General features: G+C 44.5%; 1 protein-coding gene across 3 annotated transcripts in view; it reads left to right on the plus strand.

The window, feature by feature from the left end:
- Positions 1-12697: 12697 nt before the first annotated feature.
- The window catches only part of ESRRG (estrogen related receptor gamma), a 402243-nt gene continuing 394342 nt past the window's right edge, over positions 12698-20598 (plus strand). Inside the window, exon 1 of one of the 3 annotated variants that reach the window (XM_069852777.1) lies at positions 12698-12840. In XM_069852777.1, coding sequence (XP_069708878.1) covers positions 12839-12840 — 2 coding nt within the window. In that variant the 5' untranslated portion in view covers positions 12698-12838. Of the gene's footprint in view, positions 12841-13595; positions 13750-20598 lie in introns of those variants that run through there. The other 2 variants (XM_069852783.1, XM_069852780.1) reach the window with 2 other exon arrangements.

The raw sequence follows: 20598 nt of genomic DNA on the forward strand, positions 1-20598 counted from the left end.
ATTGTGATGCCTTGTGAAAGAACACTCACACAGTCAGCTTTGTTTTATTTTGGATGGCGATGTCTGGAGCATAGAGAAAGTTTTTCCAGCAATTTCATTGTTCCTGTTTAAAAAATGTCGTCTTTCAGTGGATGTACTAGTGACTAGTCACTGACTAGTACACTAGTCAGAATTATGTGCAAGGATGCAGTGGCTATGAGTAAAGGGATTGCCTCAAAAGACAAATTGGATTATCTAAGGTAACTCTAAGATAAGACTTATACCCCAAGTTACCTTCAGGAGACGGCAACTCTGTAGCTACAGAGTGGATCTTAGGGAAGTCAGCCCTATTAGCCTGACCACCTGGAGAGCTTATACATCTTAGCATCTCCACAGGAAGAGCCTGATCTACATCACTGATACATCTCAGCAGTTCCCAAAAGATTCTAATCTGAAGAAAAAGCTGGGTTTGATATCCATCTGTTTCAAGATAAATCAGAGTTTCTAAATGAAGGGTGGGGAAGGTATGAACACGCAGACAAGCAAAATTATTCCTGATGAAAGGATCTATTGCACTTTCAGATTAACAGATGTAGCTCTCCCACCACAACAGTGTACTGCCAAACAGTAAAAAAAGAGGTTCTAAGAGCTAAAAAAAGAGGTTCTAAGAGCTAAAAAAAGAGGTTCTAAGAGCTAAATGTATTGGGCTAAAATATCTGTCTTTCTGAGTTTAAACTTATGCATCTGCTTACCTTCAAACAGACTCTGAATGCAGCATTACTGATAATACACTTTGTTCCATTCCATTACTTAATTCAGTCACGTGTTTAAAAGTCCTAGGTACGTTTAAGAATGTTGGTAGATTTATAACTAATTAAATATGTAAATTGTAGATCCTTTTTCTTCCACTAAATAAACCAGTTTAATTCACTTTACATTTCATCTTTTTGTAATGTTCTTCCCTCAGCTTTTTAAACTAAAACACTAGTGCTAACTCTATAATTCTCAGTACTTAGGAAAAAATCACCTGCATTTTGATGAAGTAAATACACAATGTGTGTTGATTTATTAGGAAAGTGTGTTGAAATAAATGTGTAGTTACTCAGAAAATATGAATTTTCCAAGTGTAGATAACAGTAATAAACTCATTAAAATACGAGAGGGTTGAGGATCTGTATGATAGCTGGGAAGTAAGTTCTGGTTTTATTCATCTCAGCACCCTTACTTATCAGTGTGCTTGATCTTCAGCACCAGCTCCATCCATGCAATTCTACACCCTCTGCCTTCATGGTCGTTGCTCATTTTGTCCATGCAGAAGGCTTACTGAGATTTCTACATACTGACCTGTATATTCTACATAAGACAGAACATTAGAATGTCTGTTGTGATGAAATCATGCAACGTCTACTTTTACAGTAGTTTCCATTCAATAGCGAGAGTTCAGATATACAGAATTTTCACTTCAATTCTTAAAGCAGTTTATCATGGATACTCAATTTAAAAACTATTCTGATTTTGAAGGGAGAGATAAACTAATTTGCAAACTTTTATAAGAGTCACAATTTATAGCTGCCAGATCTCAAGCACTTACCACTTCTCTGCTAAGTGTCACAACTAAGCCTGTATACACTTCTCATTCACACAAATGTGGAGTAACTGACAAATAAAAAACAACTTCCTGAGGTGGAGGGCGGATAACACTAAACCATCCCATCAAAGCTGTTTGAACACTATAGCTGCTTTCAACAAGTTGAACTCAGTGAGAGACAGGCACTCATGTGCCTTTAGGGAAGTGGACTCTTGCCTGTGCAAATGTTAGGTTGGATGCCTAATTTCTCCTTATGCCTTTGCAAACCTTCCCCAGGAGTAACTGAACTACTGAGGCCACCCAGCAGGTCCAGAATATCCTCAGCATATTAAATTTACTTCCCCAGACAACTCTGCCTTTTACCTTCTACCTGTTAATGATACGAGTGAGTGGCCAGTTTTTTAATGATGAGTGTGACAAAAATGTACCTACATACTGCTAGTAAGAAGCAGCATCCTCATACACAGAAATTTAGGATGAACTTCTGGTTTACTCCTCTTTAAATTTAAACTAGGCATGTCCAAGTCATTTACATTGTCAGTGTATTTATGAATAAAACCTTTGCCTTCCAATGTGCACTCATGAAATATTGCAATGCTATTTCTTTGAGTGTTAACCTTATACTCAAATGATTTCCTGTGACCCCTACTGTTGTTTTGGAACCTTCTGAAACACATAGAGATACAGTGAGATTACCATACATCAAAGTAGATACATACTTTTATATAGTGATCTATTCATTCATGATTGAGATATAGGCACTGCAGGGGTGGGATAATACAGGATTATCATCACAAGCAATAGTAAAGCTTCATTGACATGAATACTAGATCTTTGACTTGGTCAGATACACTGAAAAAAGCTCTTTTTTTTCTGCTCTAATACTATTGGCCATGGTGAGTGGAATCTAGATCTGCAAATAGGTTCATAATATAGGATATATAAATACAGCAGTGAATACACTGTTTTCTGTCAACATGACTTTTGTACTACATCTTGAAATTGTTTGCTTTGGTTTTATTAATGTTGCTCAACGGAGATGTGGCTAGCACACATAAAACTTTTTGTCTGTGATACAAAAAGTTATCTGTTATCTGGGTCAAAATCATTTCCTCAGTGTCCAGATGGCTACCCTTGCATCAGATAATTGAGATTATATTAGTTGTTTTGTTTTGTGTATTGGTAGGAAAACAGACTTGGAAGCATACATTGCTTTGTTACTAAATCCAAGTGCAGCACCCAAAAGCAGCAGCAAAAAAGACAGAGGCTCCATTCTTTAGCAGGTCAGTTTTGTCATGCTTAGTTTTGAAATACACTGCCTCTTTTATGCACTAAGTAATTCACATATTCGAGGTCTCTAGGCAGTATTAAGCAATTTACTCCATAAAGTTTCAGCCAAGCCTGTGGTTTTTTAGAGAAAAAGAGTTAAGCTGTGGTGGTAAAAGTAATGCTAAAGAGGGCCTTGTTCAGAGAAAATGGCACTTTATTTGTAACAACTTACTACTCAAAATAATAGTGACTGCTGATTGCTTCAGGATTCCTGAAGCTATCTTTACACTCTGCTCTTGTACAGTCTCTGTGTTACTAAAAACTGGATCAGTTTTCTGTTTTTACATTTGCATCTATTTCCCGTTTGTTCAAGTTATACAAGTACAAATCTACAATGCCACTGCGGTTATTTCTGGGCATAAAAACTGATGCAGGTTTATTCTGAATGAGAATCTGCTGTGATGAAAAGTAGGAGTAGCAAATTATTGTCTCACTGAATGTCTTGGATTGGTGGATGAATTTTAATCCATGGCTAAGCAGTTAATTTGGCTGTTTCAGTGAGTGCAGCAACTGCCTGACTCCAGGCCAAGGATCCTCCGACTGAAGTCAGGATGACATGCCTGGTGATGGCACTTCCAACCTCTATGAATAAAAGGGAAAACAGTTCTAGAGCTCCTCTGTGTTGCAAAACAGAGAACAGAATTTTAAACATTTAAGAGTCGTTTCTTTTCCCTGCCATCTGCGTAGAGCGATCTGGGTTGTTAACGTTAAATCCACCCACTTGAAATAATGTGAAGATTTTAGTCCAGTTCTCAATGGATAGGTGCCAGTGTTACCAAATAAATAAGTAACTAAATCTGCGGTATTTGAGAAAAAAAGTCAGAAGGTGCTTGGACTCTCCAGTTCAGTCACTCTTTTGCTATTATGCTTAACTTTGGTGGAACACAGGTCTTACCTGTGTTGCAGATGAGCTAAAATACTGCCTAAAATCTATCAACCTGCTATAAGCACTCAACTCCCTAAAAATAAAGCACATTTGTTAAAATAAATGAGACATTGGTAATATTCCTAAATTTGCAGTTGAGTTGAATGAAACAAAACCAAGGAACTGATGCAAACTCCCTATATTTTAATTGAAATTGAAAAGAATGGCAATAAATCAGGTATGGTATAGATCTTGCACAGTCATATATTTTACACAGACACATACACATTCAAAATAGCATTACAGATTGTATAAACATTTAAAGCGAGTAGGAAGCAGTAGGAAGTGACAGAATGAAAGCTAATCACACCACTCAGTACCAATCCCTTGTGCAGATGCTTTATCATACAGACTTTAATTATGCTGTCACATACTTGGAGATGAACTGAAAAGAGGTGGTAGTGAGGTGGGTGTTGGCCTCTTTTCCCAAGTAACAAGTGATACAACAAGAGGAAATGGCCTTAAGTTGGACCAGAAGAGGTTTAGATTGAAAAGATGTGTAGATGTGGTACTTAGGAATATGGTTTAGTGGTGGACTTGGCAGTGTTAGGTTTATTGTTGGGCTTCATAATCTTAAAGGTCTATTCCAACCTAAATGATTCTATGACCAGGAATTTTCCAGCAAAAAATGTTTTCCTCAAAATTCAGACTATATAATAGAAGAATGGTAGTTCTGAAGCAACTGGGAGGACTTTAAAAACAAGCAAACCAACAAAAAAAACCCCAAAACAAACCAAATAAAGGGAAAGAGATGGCAGTAGCAAGAAAAGGCAAGCTGCTGCGGTGCATGCCTGAAATGGAAGTGTCCCAGAAAACCAAGTGCTTTCACTGGTAGAGACACGCACTTTGATCTCTTCTGGGGCAGCACCTTATTTCTATGTCCTCTGATACCTGCGCTTGTTCCTCTCCTTTTTTCGTCCTTTCCTTCTCTCCTTTTCATGAGTAACTTTACAAAGCCTTCATTTCATCCATTCTTAGCTCAATGGTGTAGGAATGATGAGGCAGTAGGACTTTTCTTCTAAGGTCTTCTTCACAAACACCTTTTGGCATTCACGGTTATACGTCGGTGAAGCTTTCTTTAGGAGTTTGTTTCCAGTGTTAAGCTTACCTGTATGGGACTCTCTAGGTTTTAACTGGGGCACACAACTTAAATCCTAATGTGAACCCAACACTGTAGTTTCCTCCTGTTCCCCTCCCCATGTAATAGCATCTGGGTGCTTAGCAAAGTGTGTCGCTTTATTCTGTTTCAGCAGCTAATCAGAGTTTAAAATCCCTCAGGCTTTATTGAGAGGACACTCCCTCATCTTGATGAGGCACAGTTCTTTTCGGTCACCCGTCACTAGCTTCCAGAGATCATGAAGTGATCTAGGATAGTGTTTCCATCTTGATCTTAGTGTGAGCATGTAAGTATAGATCAATCCTGGCGATTAGATGAGCCCATTTGCTCAATGATTACATTGGATGAAAAGTACCTGTGTGCCACAGTAGCTGATTTTTGTATGTCCCATCCAGTTGAGTACTTCAGTCCCTCATGTGACAGTTAAAAGACAGAAGAGAGCAGATTTCCAGGGGTTCCACAGTAATAATTTATAGCTCTGTAATATTGTAGTCCCAGGATGCTTATAATCTAAGAATACAAAACTGTGAATGTTCTGATAAGAATGCAGACTAACCTCCACCTGAATGTTGGCCTAGTACCTGCCATCTCAGAGAATCACGTCTGAAGTAGCTATGGGGTTCAAGAGTTCTCACATCCTTCTATGTAAAGGGATTATTTTCCCCCTTTCCTTTTCACATCCTTCTTAGTTCTAATGACACCCTCATTTCATGGAAGGTTGAGGTGGTTTTGTCAGATTCTTGTCTTTCCCTGCAATACGCTCTGTACTTATCTGGGGAAGTGGTGGAGTCACCACCCCTGGAGGTACTTAAAAGACACGTAGATGTGGTGCTTAGAGACATAGTTTAGTGGAGGACTTGGGAGTGTTAAATTTACAGTTGGGCTTGATGATCTTAAAGGTCTTCTCCAACCTAAACAATTCTATGATTCTATGAATAAGATTTTCCTATCTTTTTTAATAAATTTGTATTCCAAACAAATGAAATTTAAAGTAAAAAATGCCTGCTAATTTTAGGTATCCAAATAGAGATACTATTTGATTTTTTTAATCCCTTTGGTGTTCTGCATGACTTTGCGTAGTCAATGCACAATCCCACAGATTTTGTCTGCGTCAATGAGTGATTCGCTTCACCCTACCAGACCCCAAAATTTCTAGATGGGCCCTCATAATATGAAAATCTAAGTTAATCATTATCTCTTGAGGCAACTTTCCCACATTGTAGAAGCTCTGAGGTGAAAGGGGAATGGAAGCAAGCTCAGCAAGCAAAATTCGGCTATCATATTGCCACAAAGCCCTGCTTTCTCTTCTTGTAATTCTCCATCTTGTGCATGAACTGTACTCAGTTCTGTGACAAATTAGACAGGAATCTAGTCAATAAAAACTACAAAGTTCTGATCTGTCCCCAGAGGGAGTGTACCTTCCAGGGGTTTGTTTCTGCTTCAGGAAATTTGTGGAATAAACGCTGTGTGGTCGTGTATCAAAGTGTACAGAGACTGAATCGAGGTGATCTGAACCTCTCAGATTAGTCATTTCCTTAACATCCCAGTGCCTGATGCTGCGAGTAGTGTTGAATATATAACATGTATTTAGTTCAACAGCAACACACACACACACACACACAAAAGGCAAATATTTTGAATCAGCTCTGAAATACTTCTCTTGAAGAACATTTAATTCTCTTTTAGCATTAGAAAGGAGATTCTATTCCAAATAAAAGCAATAATGATGCAGCTGAACTGCATCAGTTTAAAATACTGAAATAGAACATTTTTACTTTCAGAATTTCTACCTTGTTTCAAATGAAATTCAGCCCAGCTACTCTAGACATCCAGCAATTATGCATCCTTGCTCTTGGCTGACAATGTTTGTTGGTTTTACTATCCTTCCCATCCTATCTCCCTTCCAGGTCCCCCAACCAAATGGTTTCTCTCTGATTTCTCTGCACAACCTCTGTGTCTTCTTACCTAATCAGTCTCAGGCTCCTGCCTCCAAACACCAGTCCCAGTTTTCCTCTCTGGACTGCCTGGCTGCTTCTATCGCCTGCTCTGTCACAGGCGGGATTTTTTTTTTATCCCCATTGTATTCATGCGGAGACCTTTCTTCTTGACACAACCTTCAAATCATTTGGAGCTTAGAAGAGATAGGATTCCTACCTCTCAGATCCTGCGCCAAAGCTCAGGCTCACAGGGAAAATTTGGAGGTGGGGATTAAAAGGGAAATCTAGCTTTACCACTGTATTCTTAAGCTTCTGTTTCCAACAAGGGCCAATCTTTAGTGATTCCTTTTTCCTGCTAAAATAAAAGAAATCATTACTGCTAGTGTGTTCATGACAAAATTTCTGATATTTACAAGTTAGTCACGTTTGGACAAATTTTCAGACAGAAAGGTAAAAGCACATTCTAACTTAAAAAAAAGGTCACATTTTGAGTCTTTGCTTCAAAGCCTGAGGGCAGCAGAGCATTTCAAAGGAAAAAGTTTCCATTTTTTTAGTGTGAGCAAAACTGTTTGTTTTTCCATAACCTTGTTCTTGGAAATGGACAAATTGTTTTGGCAGGTATTTTCAAAATAATCTGCCTGGTACAGACAGTCAGCATATCAGTTTTCAGCCTAAGTGATGATGTTTTTTCTAAAGCTACATGCAACAGAAAATATGGTCTCTGCTGAGAAATATTTGCCAACCCCAACACAAGGAATGGCAGCGCATACACCTTAGAATATTGTCACAGATTACATCTGCTGATGATTTCTGGTTTTTTTCAGACATCAACTGCCTCATGGAAAGGCAACAGGGTCAGTGGCTATCAATTCCCTGTTTTAGAGATAGAGAAACTAAAATAGGAGGAAAGGAATAAAAATCAGGGATAGAATACAAAAATCCTGGTCTTAGTACCACATTTATGCACACATTACTGCCAGCTCAGAGTGCTCCTTTGGAGTATTGCAGGTATTCTTTACGCTACACAGACCCTCACACTGGAAATAACATCCTTTCTGTAATTTCTAATTCTCTGTGACTGAAAACTGGGGAGGGGAGCCTGTAAGAGAGGCCATAGAGGGTGTAGGAGATACCTGCAAATAACATCTTAATTCAGCTAAGAACAAGCAGCAATGCTCAGCCCTGCAGCAGAGCATCTGTACAGCATGTAAGAAAATTCACATGTTTCTGAGGGTCCTCATACACCTCAGGGGCAAGGCCCTGAGTGCAGAAGAGAGAGACGTGAGTGAAGGTCTCTGCCAAGACGGAGTAGTTCACTGGTGTGACCAGCTGGGTGACGGCCACTGCCTTTGCTGTTGCTCCAGGTACCCTGGATGGGGAGAACCCCTGCAAAGGAACAAGGGGCTGACGCCAAAGGCCTGAGGTAGACAAGCTGCATAAAATAATTTCATGCCACAGTCTGGCTTACGTAGCAGAGTAAGAAACACACTGAAGTGTTAACAGTAGGTGATGAGATAACCCCATGCAGACTGACAACCTCTGCTATAAACCACCCCAACAGCAATAACAAATTCCTTAGTTTAATTGCCAAATCAAACTGCTGACTCCTTTCTTCTTATCAAAACGCCACAGCGTACATCTTAACAGCCCGGAGTAAATCGAATGTGGGACCAGCTGGAACTGGCCGGCTCTTGACCCTCCCTTGATATCAGGTGTGTGCCGCACTTCTCTGGCAGATTAATTTATGATATCAAGTAACTCAGAGCCCCTAAAACTTTCAGTATAGCCGTTAGAATGAGGCTGGAGGTTTTCTTTGAAAGTGTTGCCACTTGAAAAACATTGGAGGTCTTCCTGATCAACAGAGATACTCCCCTGCTGATGGCAGCGGCTTTGTTCCCTCTGTATCTCTTATTTTCAAAATCAACCACAATGTGCCTATGGGACAAAATGTGGAGGTATGGCCAAAGCCCGTATGTGTGCATCTGAGTGTCTTTCAATCCCCTTTTGCATGTGGAGCTTCCTCTTTTGTGGAGATTTGGTAGTGTTCATAGAAATGCATTCCTAAAGAAACCTTTCAGCTAAAAAAACCCATAAATGGGGGAAGGTCCCGGGGAGTGTGCGCAGAGCACACCAAATTGAGAGCAGCTCCTGAGCAGCTCTACCTGCCACATGCTGTCGGCAGGGGCTCCAAGCAGAGCGTACCCATGTGTGTGATCAATATAATCTATTGCGAAAGAAAGGCTGCATGTTTCTGTGGGGGAACGAGGTTTAGAAAGAAGCTCTTTAATTATTACCTGCGGAGAAGTTAAAGTACAACTCAGCAGTAACACACTACGGTCCCTTTGTTGGAGGCTGGGGGCCAAGTTAGGCATCTAACCTGCCTGAAATCTGCAGTGGGATTAAAAATAAAAAAAAAAAAAATTAAACAGGAAGGGTGGGGGAAGACAAACATAAAGCATCGGTGACACAAAAGTAGAGAAAAAAGGAGTTTGTATTTCAGACTGCTGACCTCTCCTTGCTTTTTGCATGGGGGAATCCTGCGGAAGAGGCTCTGGAGCTGCAGCACCCACGCGTGCTCCTCTATTCTGTGCCCCCCTGTGTTTCCCCCCGCCGGTGTTTATAACACATCTCCCGAAGAGCCTAAATCTCCCTCTTTTCTGGCACGGCCTTTTGCTCGCACAGGCTGCTGAGCAGCTCCGGCCACCCCCACTCCAGGGAGAGCTTAACCCCGGCGCATCTGCTGGCTCCCCTCGGAGATCACCTCCCCCACTAAAAAAAAAGGGGGAGGAGAGCCCTGGGGCTTCCAGGGTCACGCCGATCCGGCAATGTAAGCATAGGTATAACATATATACATATATGCACATATGTATATAATTTGGCGGGGGGGGGAGTTGGCTTCTTCCACACATCAACCTATTAATTAAAAGTTGGTCCAGATTGATCACCTGCAGTCAGAGACACGCAATTAACTCATAAAGAATTTATTTTTAAGATATCAGAATGTGAAAAACTCAGTAGAAACTCCGTTTCCTCCTTACTATTAACTAGCAGTCGCGCCAAGAAAATCATTAGAGACATAATTAAATATGGCTCTATTTTTGAAGAGTGTCCTGCAAAATAGCCCCAAAATATGATGTAGTGATTTGATTATTTTTTTCCTTTGGCACTACAGGTGCTAGCTACGTTCTCCCTCCATTTCCCACACCATGTATATTAAACAGGGAGAGCACATTGCTCCGCTGTTGGTGATGACCCCAGACTTCGCTGGAATATTTTGCCCCTCAGTGTAAAATTGCAAAGTGCGTCTCTCTCTAAAACTCACTATATTGGTTTTTATAATTACCTTCGCGGTCTAAACTTTTTCATATCCCATTTCTTAAAGAAAAAATTTTTAAAAAGGGGGGAGGGGGGAGGGAAGAAAGCGCCCCTGTATGAATATTTCTGTTTGTCTCAAGAGCAGACGCTCAGCAGCCCAGCGTGACTCGCGTTCTGTGTCGCTGTGGTCGCCCTCCTGGGGTGTCCGCTCGCCCTCCTGGGGTGCCCGCTCGCCCCGCCCGAGCTCCGGGCTCCCTGCAGGCCCCGCTCGGCTGCTCCCGCTGAGCGCCGCTCGTCCCCGGGCTCTGACCCTGGGATCGCGGCGCTGCGCTCCCCGAGCCGCATCGCACCGGGGAGCTTGTACCTCACACCCCGGAGTGTAATTTGTCAGATTTCAATGGAGAACTAAATAACTCCTAATGTTATTTATTGCGGGGGGGGGGGGGGGGGAGGAAAAGCAGACCGCATCAGGCCGCCGTCCGCTCTCCTTTCATCCCCAAGATTTTTTTTTCTTTCCTCCGGAATATTTTCTCCTCGCCCAGTAAAACGCACTTCACGGTGTCGCTTCGCCTCCCGGCGAGGCTGACCCCCTCGGTCCCCCCCGGGACAACAAAAGCAGCGGCCGGAGCGCAGCGCCTGGCGGGGAAAAACCCTGCGGAGCAGCGCGGAGCCCCCGGCCCCACCGAGCCGGACCGAGCCGGACCGAGCCGCGCAGTCCCTGCCAACCAGAGCCGAACCGAGCCGCTCGGGCCCCATCGAACGAGGCGACGGAAACTGCTGTGATTTAAACCCAGCCCGGGTCTCGTTGTTACCAGGAGCGTGTATTTTTTTTTTCTCCTTTGTAGGATACAGAAGGTGAATAATGAAATCCCTTTGCTAATAGTTTATGAGCCATGAGATTGGAAATGTATATGGATAGACCAGCGCGTCGGGCTAAAAATCACTTGAGAGGAGCCTGCAGAGGAGAGGCTTTTTTTTTTTTTTTAATCGGCACTGAGCGCAGGGGAGCGAGGGGCTGCGGGGGGGGGCGCTCGGGTCGCCGCTGCCGGGTGCGGGTGTCCCCGCGGAGCGCTGGGGGGTCCCTAGAGCCGCGAGCAGCGGCTCTGCCCGCCGGGGTCCGTGCGGCACAAAGGCGGCGCGGAGCGGGGGGCTCGGTGCTGGCCGCCTCCCTGGAGAAGGAACGGGGACGAGCGCAGGGCGACCTGTAGGGCCGGTTTAGGGGGGGTCGCGGCGCCGCGATCGGCTTTAGCGAACGCGCCGAAAGCCGCTTTCCTCGGCTTTTTTTTTTTCCTTTCTGGTTGTTTTTTTTTTTCCCCTTCGCGGCGGGTCACGTACGCGCGGATGGGGCAGAAGCGGCCCCTTCGCGCAAAAAAAAAAGTCGGTGCCGCGGGATGAGGAGCGAGGGCATCGCTCCCTTCCCGGCCGTGAAAACAAACCGCTCATCAAGTCCGCTCGGTTCGTGCCATCGAGAAAAGTCGCCGCGGCGCGAAGTGGCACCATCTGTCCTGCCATTCTCGGAGACACAGATATATTTCTTTAGACAGGTCAGCAGTTTCCTCCCCGGCCAGCCCTGTCAGGCACCTGTCAGAGGAGAAAACCTCTTCATAGTGGCCGCCGTGGGATCCTTATCAGCAGCCGCTCCTCTGCTGACAGGGACCCAGCCTTAAGCTCCCAGCAAATCAATGCCCTCCAGAGACAGGTAACTGTCCTTACGAGGACAGGCCGGGAAACGCCGATGCCGCTCAGCCCGTGAACAAAAGGTGGGCAGAGGGCAGCCGGTTTCCCGGGGGTTCCTCGGGAGGGCCAGGCTGGAGCGGGGGGTCCGCGGGGAGCCCCGCCGCCCCCACCCCGTGCTGGGGCGAGTCTCCCGAGTGGGTCCCTCGGACGACCCGAAGCCCCAGGCAAACGCTTCATCCCTACTGAAGACACCCACCCCACCCCCGAATAGTTGCCACCTGTTTTCCCCCCGTTTCCCACTTCCTTTCCAAGTGAGGGCACATCCATGGAAGCCTGCCTGCCCGCCTCCTTCACTTCCACCTGGAATCGCTTGGAGCCCCCCCCCAAAAAAAAAGAAAAACCGAACAAACAAACAAACCAACAAAAACTTGCAAACACACCGTATTTCCAATTTGGACTTAAAGTCGGTGCTAATCCGGGTCAGTTCCTGCCCCTGGCTGGGAAGGCAAGGAGGGGGGAGGGGGGGAATATAGGGAGTATAGGTTGGGGGGGGGGCGGAGGGAAGCAAAACCAACCCCAAAATAAACAAACAAACAAGAATCTCCCCCCACAATCACAATAAAGTGAAATTCCTTTCTACACACCCACAACTTCAGCTCTGTCTGCTGCCGGGGGGGTTTAATCTTTCAAAGAGAAAGGGGGGCTCCCTGCGCAAAATTACGCCTTCTCCTCTCATTTGTTAGCTGATTCCATCAAAAAGTTCGCTATTTATAGGCTACACACACGAACCTGGAGTAATACAAACCCTCCCGTGTTGTTCCCCTCGCAAAGTAGCCGGTCCTGGAGCATCTGATCGGGTTTGTGTGTGTGTGTGTGCGCGAGTGAGAGACACAGCGCTACCATCAAAAAGGGGAAAGAAGAGCTCAAGCTGAGAGACTTATTAATTGCTAAGAGCTGCTCTGCCACCAGCCATGTGAGTACCTAACAATGATCACCTTTTGCACAGATGGTCAGCGATGAGGCACAGACACTTTCTGTCCTTTTCTTCCTCCCTCCCCTTTCTTTATTTTTTTTTAATTCTCTCCCACCCACGTTTTGGGGTTTTTTTTCCTTTTTTTTTTTTTTTTCCCTTTGTAGTTTGAGTTTGCACGGGTTCTTCCTCCCAAAGAGGAGGAATGAAACGCGGGCGAGCGCGGGGTAGAAAATGCGCCGGAGCAGAGGAAGGAAGGAGTGGTGGAGGGAGAGGAGGAGGAGGAGGGTTTGTTAAGAGATCGCCTTCTCCCCTGAGTCCGAGCCGGCTGGGAATTAGCAACAGCGAGATAACGGAGGTTGTATCCCTTCCTCTTCCTCCGCTGTGCTTTTCCTGGAGCTCTCAGCCCCCCGCCGACAATTAGTACCCTGGTATCACCGCGGGTAACGAGCTGGATTCATCAGACCCCATCTGGGGGAATATAAAAGGGAAATAAAAAAAAAAAAGAAAGAAAGAAAAAAGAGGGATTACGGGGTTTTGATGGCTCAGCGCACGGCAAGGACTGACGGTCAGCTCCCAGCCTGCTGTGCAGGCAGGTGGGGAGCACTCCAAGAGCAACCCGGTTCCCGGGCACGCCCAGTCCCGGGAACCGGGTTGCTCTCGGGCTGTGCCCGGGGAGAGACTCTTGGGGTGGGGATAGGGAAGGAGAAATTTGCTTCCAGGACAGAGTAGACGCTTTACTAGACCAACCCTTGAGCTCCAATCACACACTCTCAGGTTAGCGTAGCATTAAATTAACAGGGTCGGGGTTACCCGGGGCATTCTACCGTGTGCCCGGGATGTAACCTCTGCTCGTTTATACACAAAGAAGAGGGAGAGACGGGAGTTACACCTCGAAAGCCAAAGAGCGCGGTGAGTATTGGTATTTGTTCCTCTCCCTCACATGCCTACGAACAAAGTTCAAAGGCAGCCGGTGCGTGTCTGGGTCTCCCGCTCCCCTCGAAGGCTGCAGCGCAACCCTCGCAAAACAGAAAAGCGAGAAGAACTTGCGGTGTCTTAGCTATAACTTCGGTGCTTTAGGTATGGGGGGGGAAGAAAGAAAGAAAGAAAAAACAAACCCCAACTAACAGTGACTTGGATCCAGCGCTATTTATAGGTGGCGGTAAAGCCTCCTTTTCAATGAGCAGCCGTGGAAAAGAAGCGTCAGGAAACTGGCTGCGTTATTGATTCAAGGTGCCGGACGGTCACAGCCGCGCTCGCCAGGCTGGACCCACAAAGTCACGGCTCCTTCTTGGGTTAGGCAGGGAAAAAGAGGAATAGGAGCTGGATTTTGTTGACCCTCAGCTGGGACACGATTCAATTCCCAAGCACAGGTACAGGGCTTGGGAATTGAATGTGAGAAGGAAGACTTTCCCCTTTTCTTTCAGACGCGCACATCATACAGGGCACCCGCAGGGCTGAAAGTGGGCCAGGGCTACACGGTAGGTATCGGATCACACAAAGCAGAGGAAAGAAATCTGGTTAAAAATACAGTAGTTGAAATCAGAGGACGAGCTTGATTTTTCCCCCCCTCCTTTTTAAACCAAGGTGCACGTTAGAACAAGCTGGAAACACCTTATGCCTGATGGTATCCCCCACACCCACTGGAAATAAAGCAAGAAGCTTGCTCTTTCTTTGCATCTTTTAAACCTTGTTTTAATTAGAATTGCTAAAGTAGGACACCCCGGTGGAAGACGTTTTCCAGTATCCACCTACCTCTCCGCTGTAAGCAGAATTGCTGCCTGCTAAATTGCTTGAAACGCAAAATTCTGCCCCACCCCCAGGTTGTTTTGGCACCTATTCACCCTTTTCCCCTCGAAACTGCAATCGCATATGAAAAGTTACTCCATTAGGAGGAAAAGAGAAACTCCAAACAACCAGCAGTAATGAGATGAGTGGACTCCAGGAGCCTCGCTTTGCTCTGTGCAGCGAGCGCGTCCCTCAAAACTAATGCTTTTTTTTTATTTCCTTTTTTTGAAGTGCCAGATTGGGCGTATCCTTACCCTTCTCCTTTAATTTATTTGATTAAATCATAACAAAAACAAACTCTCAAGCTGCTCGTATTTCCTCACACGTAACCATACGCAAAACCTTTTATATGGAGGAAAGTAATTGGCTCTAGTTAACCGAGGACACAGGCTGGGGGGAAGTTTTACTCCCGATTTCAGGGGACCATTTAAGGCGAACGCGTGCTGCAGCTGCACCTCACGCTCCTTAATTTGCCAACCTCGGGGTTTTTAAACTGGTTTATCTCCTTCTCCACCTTTCTCTGATTTCGCTAGCGAGGGCTGCTCACGGCAGGGACGAAGGGGGCTCTTTCCCCGCGGGGTCAGGTCAGGGAGCGCTCATCCCGGTTTAACACTCGGAACCGCTTCTGGACCGCTTCCCGCATCCCGTTTCCGCACCGTGCGCGCTGCTCGCTTCCACTCCTGATTAAGGACTGGATTCATTTCCCCTTCAGGAAAGCGAGGTTCTGTTAGCTCCCTTCTAGTTTAAATTAGAAAGAAAGAAAACACCTAGAAGTTTCTCGAGTAAAGTTGGGGGTCCCTTTGGTTATCACTCAAGTGAAGAACAGCGTTTCTTGGGAAATTCCTCCCCGAGAGGAATAATGACAATTCCCCGTCCACATCCAAAGGGCGGTTGCAGGGTGGCACTTAGGGCGGGCAGTTCCCGGGCGACCTAATGACACGGCTGGTCCCCTGCCCTCCCTCGGGCTCTCGCTCCCCGCTTGGTTTCCCTCTGAAGCAGCAGCGCGCTCCGATGCTTTTGGAGATGCCGCCGCTCCTGCCCGTCCTGCCCAAACCTTCCCCGCTCCCCGCCGCCAAGTTCGCACCTCGGCTGGGCTCCCACAGCGTAAGCACAGTGAAAAAAAAAAAAAAAATTCCTAGCCCGCCCGATAAGAGGGCGAGGAACTCGTAGCAACAGGTAACGAGGTCCCGCCGCTTTTCAAGGGTGTTTAACTGCTTAAAAACGAGAGCGGGCGGTTTGCGAAGGGATCGCATTCGGTAAGGGGGAGTCCGACGGGGGGACGGAACCGTCCGAAATAGCGCCTAGCGACACTTGAACAAAAGTCTCACGCTGAGAGGGCGACGGGACCTCTGCAGCGGAACAGAAAAGCGGCCCCGGTTGGGTCCCTCGCTCGCTGGTGTCTCGCGGTCCCCAAGAGCCCCGCAGAGCGCCCCGAGAGCCGCCGCCCGGGCCCGGGGCCGGACACGTGTTGCTGCCCCGGGGAGCGGGTCCCGCCGAGGATGCTGCGGGCAGGGCCGGGCAGGGGCGGCTTGCGGGGCAGCGGGGAGAGGGGCCGCCGCCCGCCGAGCTGCTTCGTCCTTGCTCTCGAGGGTCGGGCACGAACCAGACCCCGAGCAGGAGCGGGTTTGTGCCGCACGGGTGCTCGAGTCGCCGGGGACACCCCGGGCCGGGGCGAGCCCCCGGCCTGACCCGACAGCCGGGAGCGATCCCTTCCCTCCTCCCTCCCCGCTCCGACTCTTTGTTCTTTGCCCCCTTGTCCTCGCTCTTCTCGGCGTTTGCCCTCGGTTTCCACGCGGACGGGAAGCGCGGAGGAAACTTGCTGAAAGCTGAGGAATTCACAATAAGCGGATGCCGGAGCAGTGAAAAGAGGTGGGGGTCCATTCCCGGGGCTACGAGCCATTCCCTAAATTCTGTCGCTTTGTCTGACTCGCCCGAGGGAGCGGTGAGTGGCGAGGGAGACGGGCCGCGCTCGCACTGATGCTGAGCTAGGAGGGGATGGGGCTCCCACGGCCACAGGGCAGCCCCTCTCCTCCGTTCGGAAGCAGCCTCGCGGGCAATCTGCCCTTCCTGGTGGGAAAAGGGGAAGAAATACCGATAGCTGAACGTATTGTACTGAGACAAGGTGGTAGGTCATAGACGCGAAGGGTTTCTGAATGTTAGATGTGATGGTTTGCACTGCGCAAAACCAGAATGGATTTGGCTTCACTGCCTTATTTTCAGCGTTCTCCCTGCTTGACAGGACTGGGGTGAAGTGTTGTCACGAGTTAAAGAAGTTGGCTCTCACTTTCAAAGCACATGGGATATCCTTATAGAGCTGCAAGGACGTGGTTAATGGGAAATAATACAGTATGATTTGGTATGGACAATAATAATAAAACTTCCTTGGAAAAGGAAAACCTCTTTGCTCAGTATAATAGCCTTATCCTGCCTTCGCTAATCGTGATTAAGCGCTAGAGAACTACAAGCTTATTTTACCTTGCACTAAGAAACCACAAATAACTTCATAAATGTTAGATACTACAGAATTCTTCTCTGTCCCCCTGACATATGAAAGCAGGAAAAAACTTTATTTGGGTGCATTAGGTATTAGGAAAGCTGAGGTAAAAGGAAGTTTTAATACGGTGCACTGGAGTCAGTCACAACAGGTTATGGACAGAGCCAGATTTGACCCTGAACTGCAGCAGCTTCCCTAACAGTGCTGTTATGCTCCCAGCTTTATATAAACAAGGATATAATGGATGAACATAACACTTAGGCATTTGTTGAAAAGTTGCTTGAATGTATTTCTTGTAATGAAGAGAAAGTCAATAAATATTTATAGCAGCATAATGTAAATTTAGTATTTTATATATGTTGAGAGCCTGTAAAAATCTTTTTTTAAAAAGATTATTTTCCCAGTACTTTTGTAGAAGAAAATTGTGTATCATAGCTAAATTTCCAGAACTTGTATTCATTCATTTGATATCAAACAAAACAAAGAAAGTTGAAAAATGAGGTGAGATAAGATTGGAGTTGACTAAATAAATGGTTTAGATTGGGATTTTTTCTAACGTGTACACTAATAGGGATTAGAACACCCTTCTGACAGATGTTAAACCCCCAGGATCAATTTTTTAAAATGAAATGGGGTTTGATTCGAGGGAATGTGGGGCCTATTCTGGCTTTGTTTTGTCTTGATGTTGAGGGGATACAATCCCAGTAAGAAGTCTGGGGACCTCACAACTGAAAAATTCAGCTTTAGGTATTCTGAGCTGCAAACTGAAACCCAGAAGCTGTCCTTGAAAACTTTGACCTTTATTATTTAGCACCATGGTTCACAGCTTAATGTAATGATCAGTCACTAGCAAAGTAGATAAAGATATAGGCATCGTATTGGATGCTTTGGCGATAGTTTGATTTTCTAGCTGAATGTGTCTTCCCACACAAACCTACTGGTTTATTACTTAAATCCAGCAGCTGCCTGTACTATTTACTATTCTGTTTATATCCCAAATCTCATAATGTGTTGTTGCAATATCCAGTTAAAAATGTTCAGTGCCATTTACAACAAGGAATCTGCCTTAAGCAATACTATAATCTGTAATAGCTAACATTACCGAGAGCAACAGTTTCTGCCATAGGAGTTAACAAAGGTACAGCAATAATTGTGTTCAAAACTAAATAAAAGCAGACATTCAAGAAGGAAAATATAAATTTAATTGGAAAAATGGATCTTACAGAATGGTGCATGTACTCAATAGCAGTTGCTTCTGTCTTAATAATTACGGCGATTAGAGGGCCAAGTAATGTTAGTGGGTACTTGTTCGAATAGAGGGTTTCTACAGTGTGAGGGAAAATTAATTTCTGACTCAAAAGCATCCACTGAAGACAGGGTAGTTGCATTTATTCACGTACTAATTAATCTTCCCTTTTTGATCATGCTTCTTACTGACATGCATAGATACCCTTTCAATAGATGACAAATTTATATCTATTTAAAAGAAAAAAGCCTGAACCGACAACATTCTAGTACTTCTCTTGGAAATTTTGTCAATGAATGCAAGTTATTAAATATTACACTGGATTTCAGGGGGCAAATCTAAATATGTAAAGACAGTTTGGGATTTTGTTATCCTGGTTTTTTGAATGGAGGACAAAGCTACTGGGTCGTAGTAGTCTGCTAAACTGCCATGCTCTTTAAATGAGATTACAAGCAAAACCTTTTACCTCTCAATTTTTATCACCTTTGTACTGCTGATAAATTCTTGGAGCAAATGAGGAAGAAAATACAGTGCTCTCATGTTTACTTCCCTTGCACTTATTTGTTCAGATACAATAACAGCACCAGGGCAGAGGAGTATAGCATAAAATCAGCATAAGAAGGAAATCAAAAATGTATACTCTCTGCTTTATAGTAGGTGGCTCTAGGTATAGGCGTGAATGAATACTGACTCACACAGTTCTTAGGTGGAAAAGCTTTACGTTTAAAACAAAAGTAAACAGCATGTCACACAGCATTTAGTAGATGTTGGCATGCTAACTTTAGGAAAATGAAGAGCAGCGGCCCCCTTGGCATCCCCGCAGAAAATTAGATCTTGCCAGAAAGGAAAGGAGAGCATGTAATTATAGGAGCTATGTTACGAACGGAGGATCAACAACTTTAATATTGTATTTCTCTTCTTTTATTAGTTTATCTCAGTCTTAACAAAATTAAAAGATTTTTTTTTCTTGTAAATGCTTGCTTTATTCTTTCACTATACACTTAATAGAACTAAAAGAGTCTTCAGAATAATGCAGATCTCAGGCTTTCAAACGTCACAAGGGCCTTGTGTGCTTGTATGTGTAAAATTACTACTAACCACGGTAAATAGTGGAATAGTGTTGACTAAGCTTCAGTTGCTGAATAAACAGCATGTTAGGAATTTTTGTTTGTTTGTTTTTTAACTGTTATGTCACGTATGGAGAGACCTGTAGCTTGTTTCACCATGCAGGTATAGGAGTAAGCTTCGGATGTTGACTGAATGTAGTAAATATATTTGCAACAAATACCGGTGATAATGATATGTTTCCATCAAGGTATTTAATCTGTTTCAAAATTGTCTTATTTTTAATAAATAAAATAGTTGTAATAAACTGAGAAGAAACTACTTCCCCATATTTATATTCTTTCCCAAATGACTTTTTATTTGACGCACAAAACCAAGTATTTCTCTGTATTTTCTTAGTGACTCATGACCCTAAGATACAGCAGTGGCATAAGACACACAACCTTCCTTCCTCAAAATATATGCAAGAATGTTTTTTTGAACATGTATCAGTAATGTATAAGTGGCTCTGGCTCTTAGCGTAGAGGGAGAAGAGATGTTAAATCAACATAAGTTCATTCTAAGTAACTGATTAAGATAAAGGCTCTGTTCTGTTTCCATTGCAGTTAACACCAAAACTCTCATGACTTTGAATAGCTTCGTCTTCCTATTTGCATTGTGGAAATGCTCAGAAATTCCAGCCTGCATTTTTGTTTTGTTGTGCAGAAACACATAGAAGTAACAATCTTCTTTGTTGAAAGCTAGGGTTCCCGGACTTAATTTTTTTCACAGACTTCTGCTGAATATTTTTATATTTCTTATCATGTACTAGGAGGTCATGACCCACCCACCCACCCCCCGCCCTTCCCCTCACGGAAACAGTTACCATGTCCATGAGTGGCATATTTGATGTTTTGTTTTTAACTATTTAAAACCTTATCTAACTACAGGATAAAATGATTGTTTTTACATTTGTATAAAATACAAATCCTTACATTGGTGTCAGCCTTTCAAAGCTGAACTGTTGCTAAGTTTAACGTTCATTAATGACAGCTGTTAAAATGAATGAGGAACTTACATATATTCTTTCAGTTAGGAAAATACTCATGCTGACCTGAACTAGGTAATTCCGTGCATATGCTTATCAGTCCATGTTTTCTGAACGTATGATATCACTATTTAACGTTTT

This window comes from Phaenicophaeus curvirostris, chromosome 2 (genome assembly GCF_032191515.1).
Source record: "Phaenicophaeus curvirostris isolate KB17595 chromosome 2, BPBGC_Pcur_1.0, whole genome shotgun sequence".
Classification (NCBI taxonomy): Eukaryota; Metazoa; Chordata; class Aves; order Cuculiformes; family Cuculidae; genus Phaenicophaeus; species Phaenicophaeus curvirostris.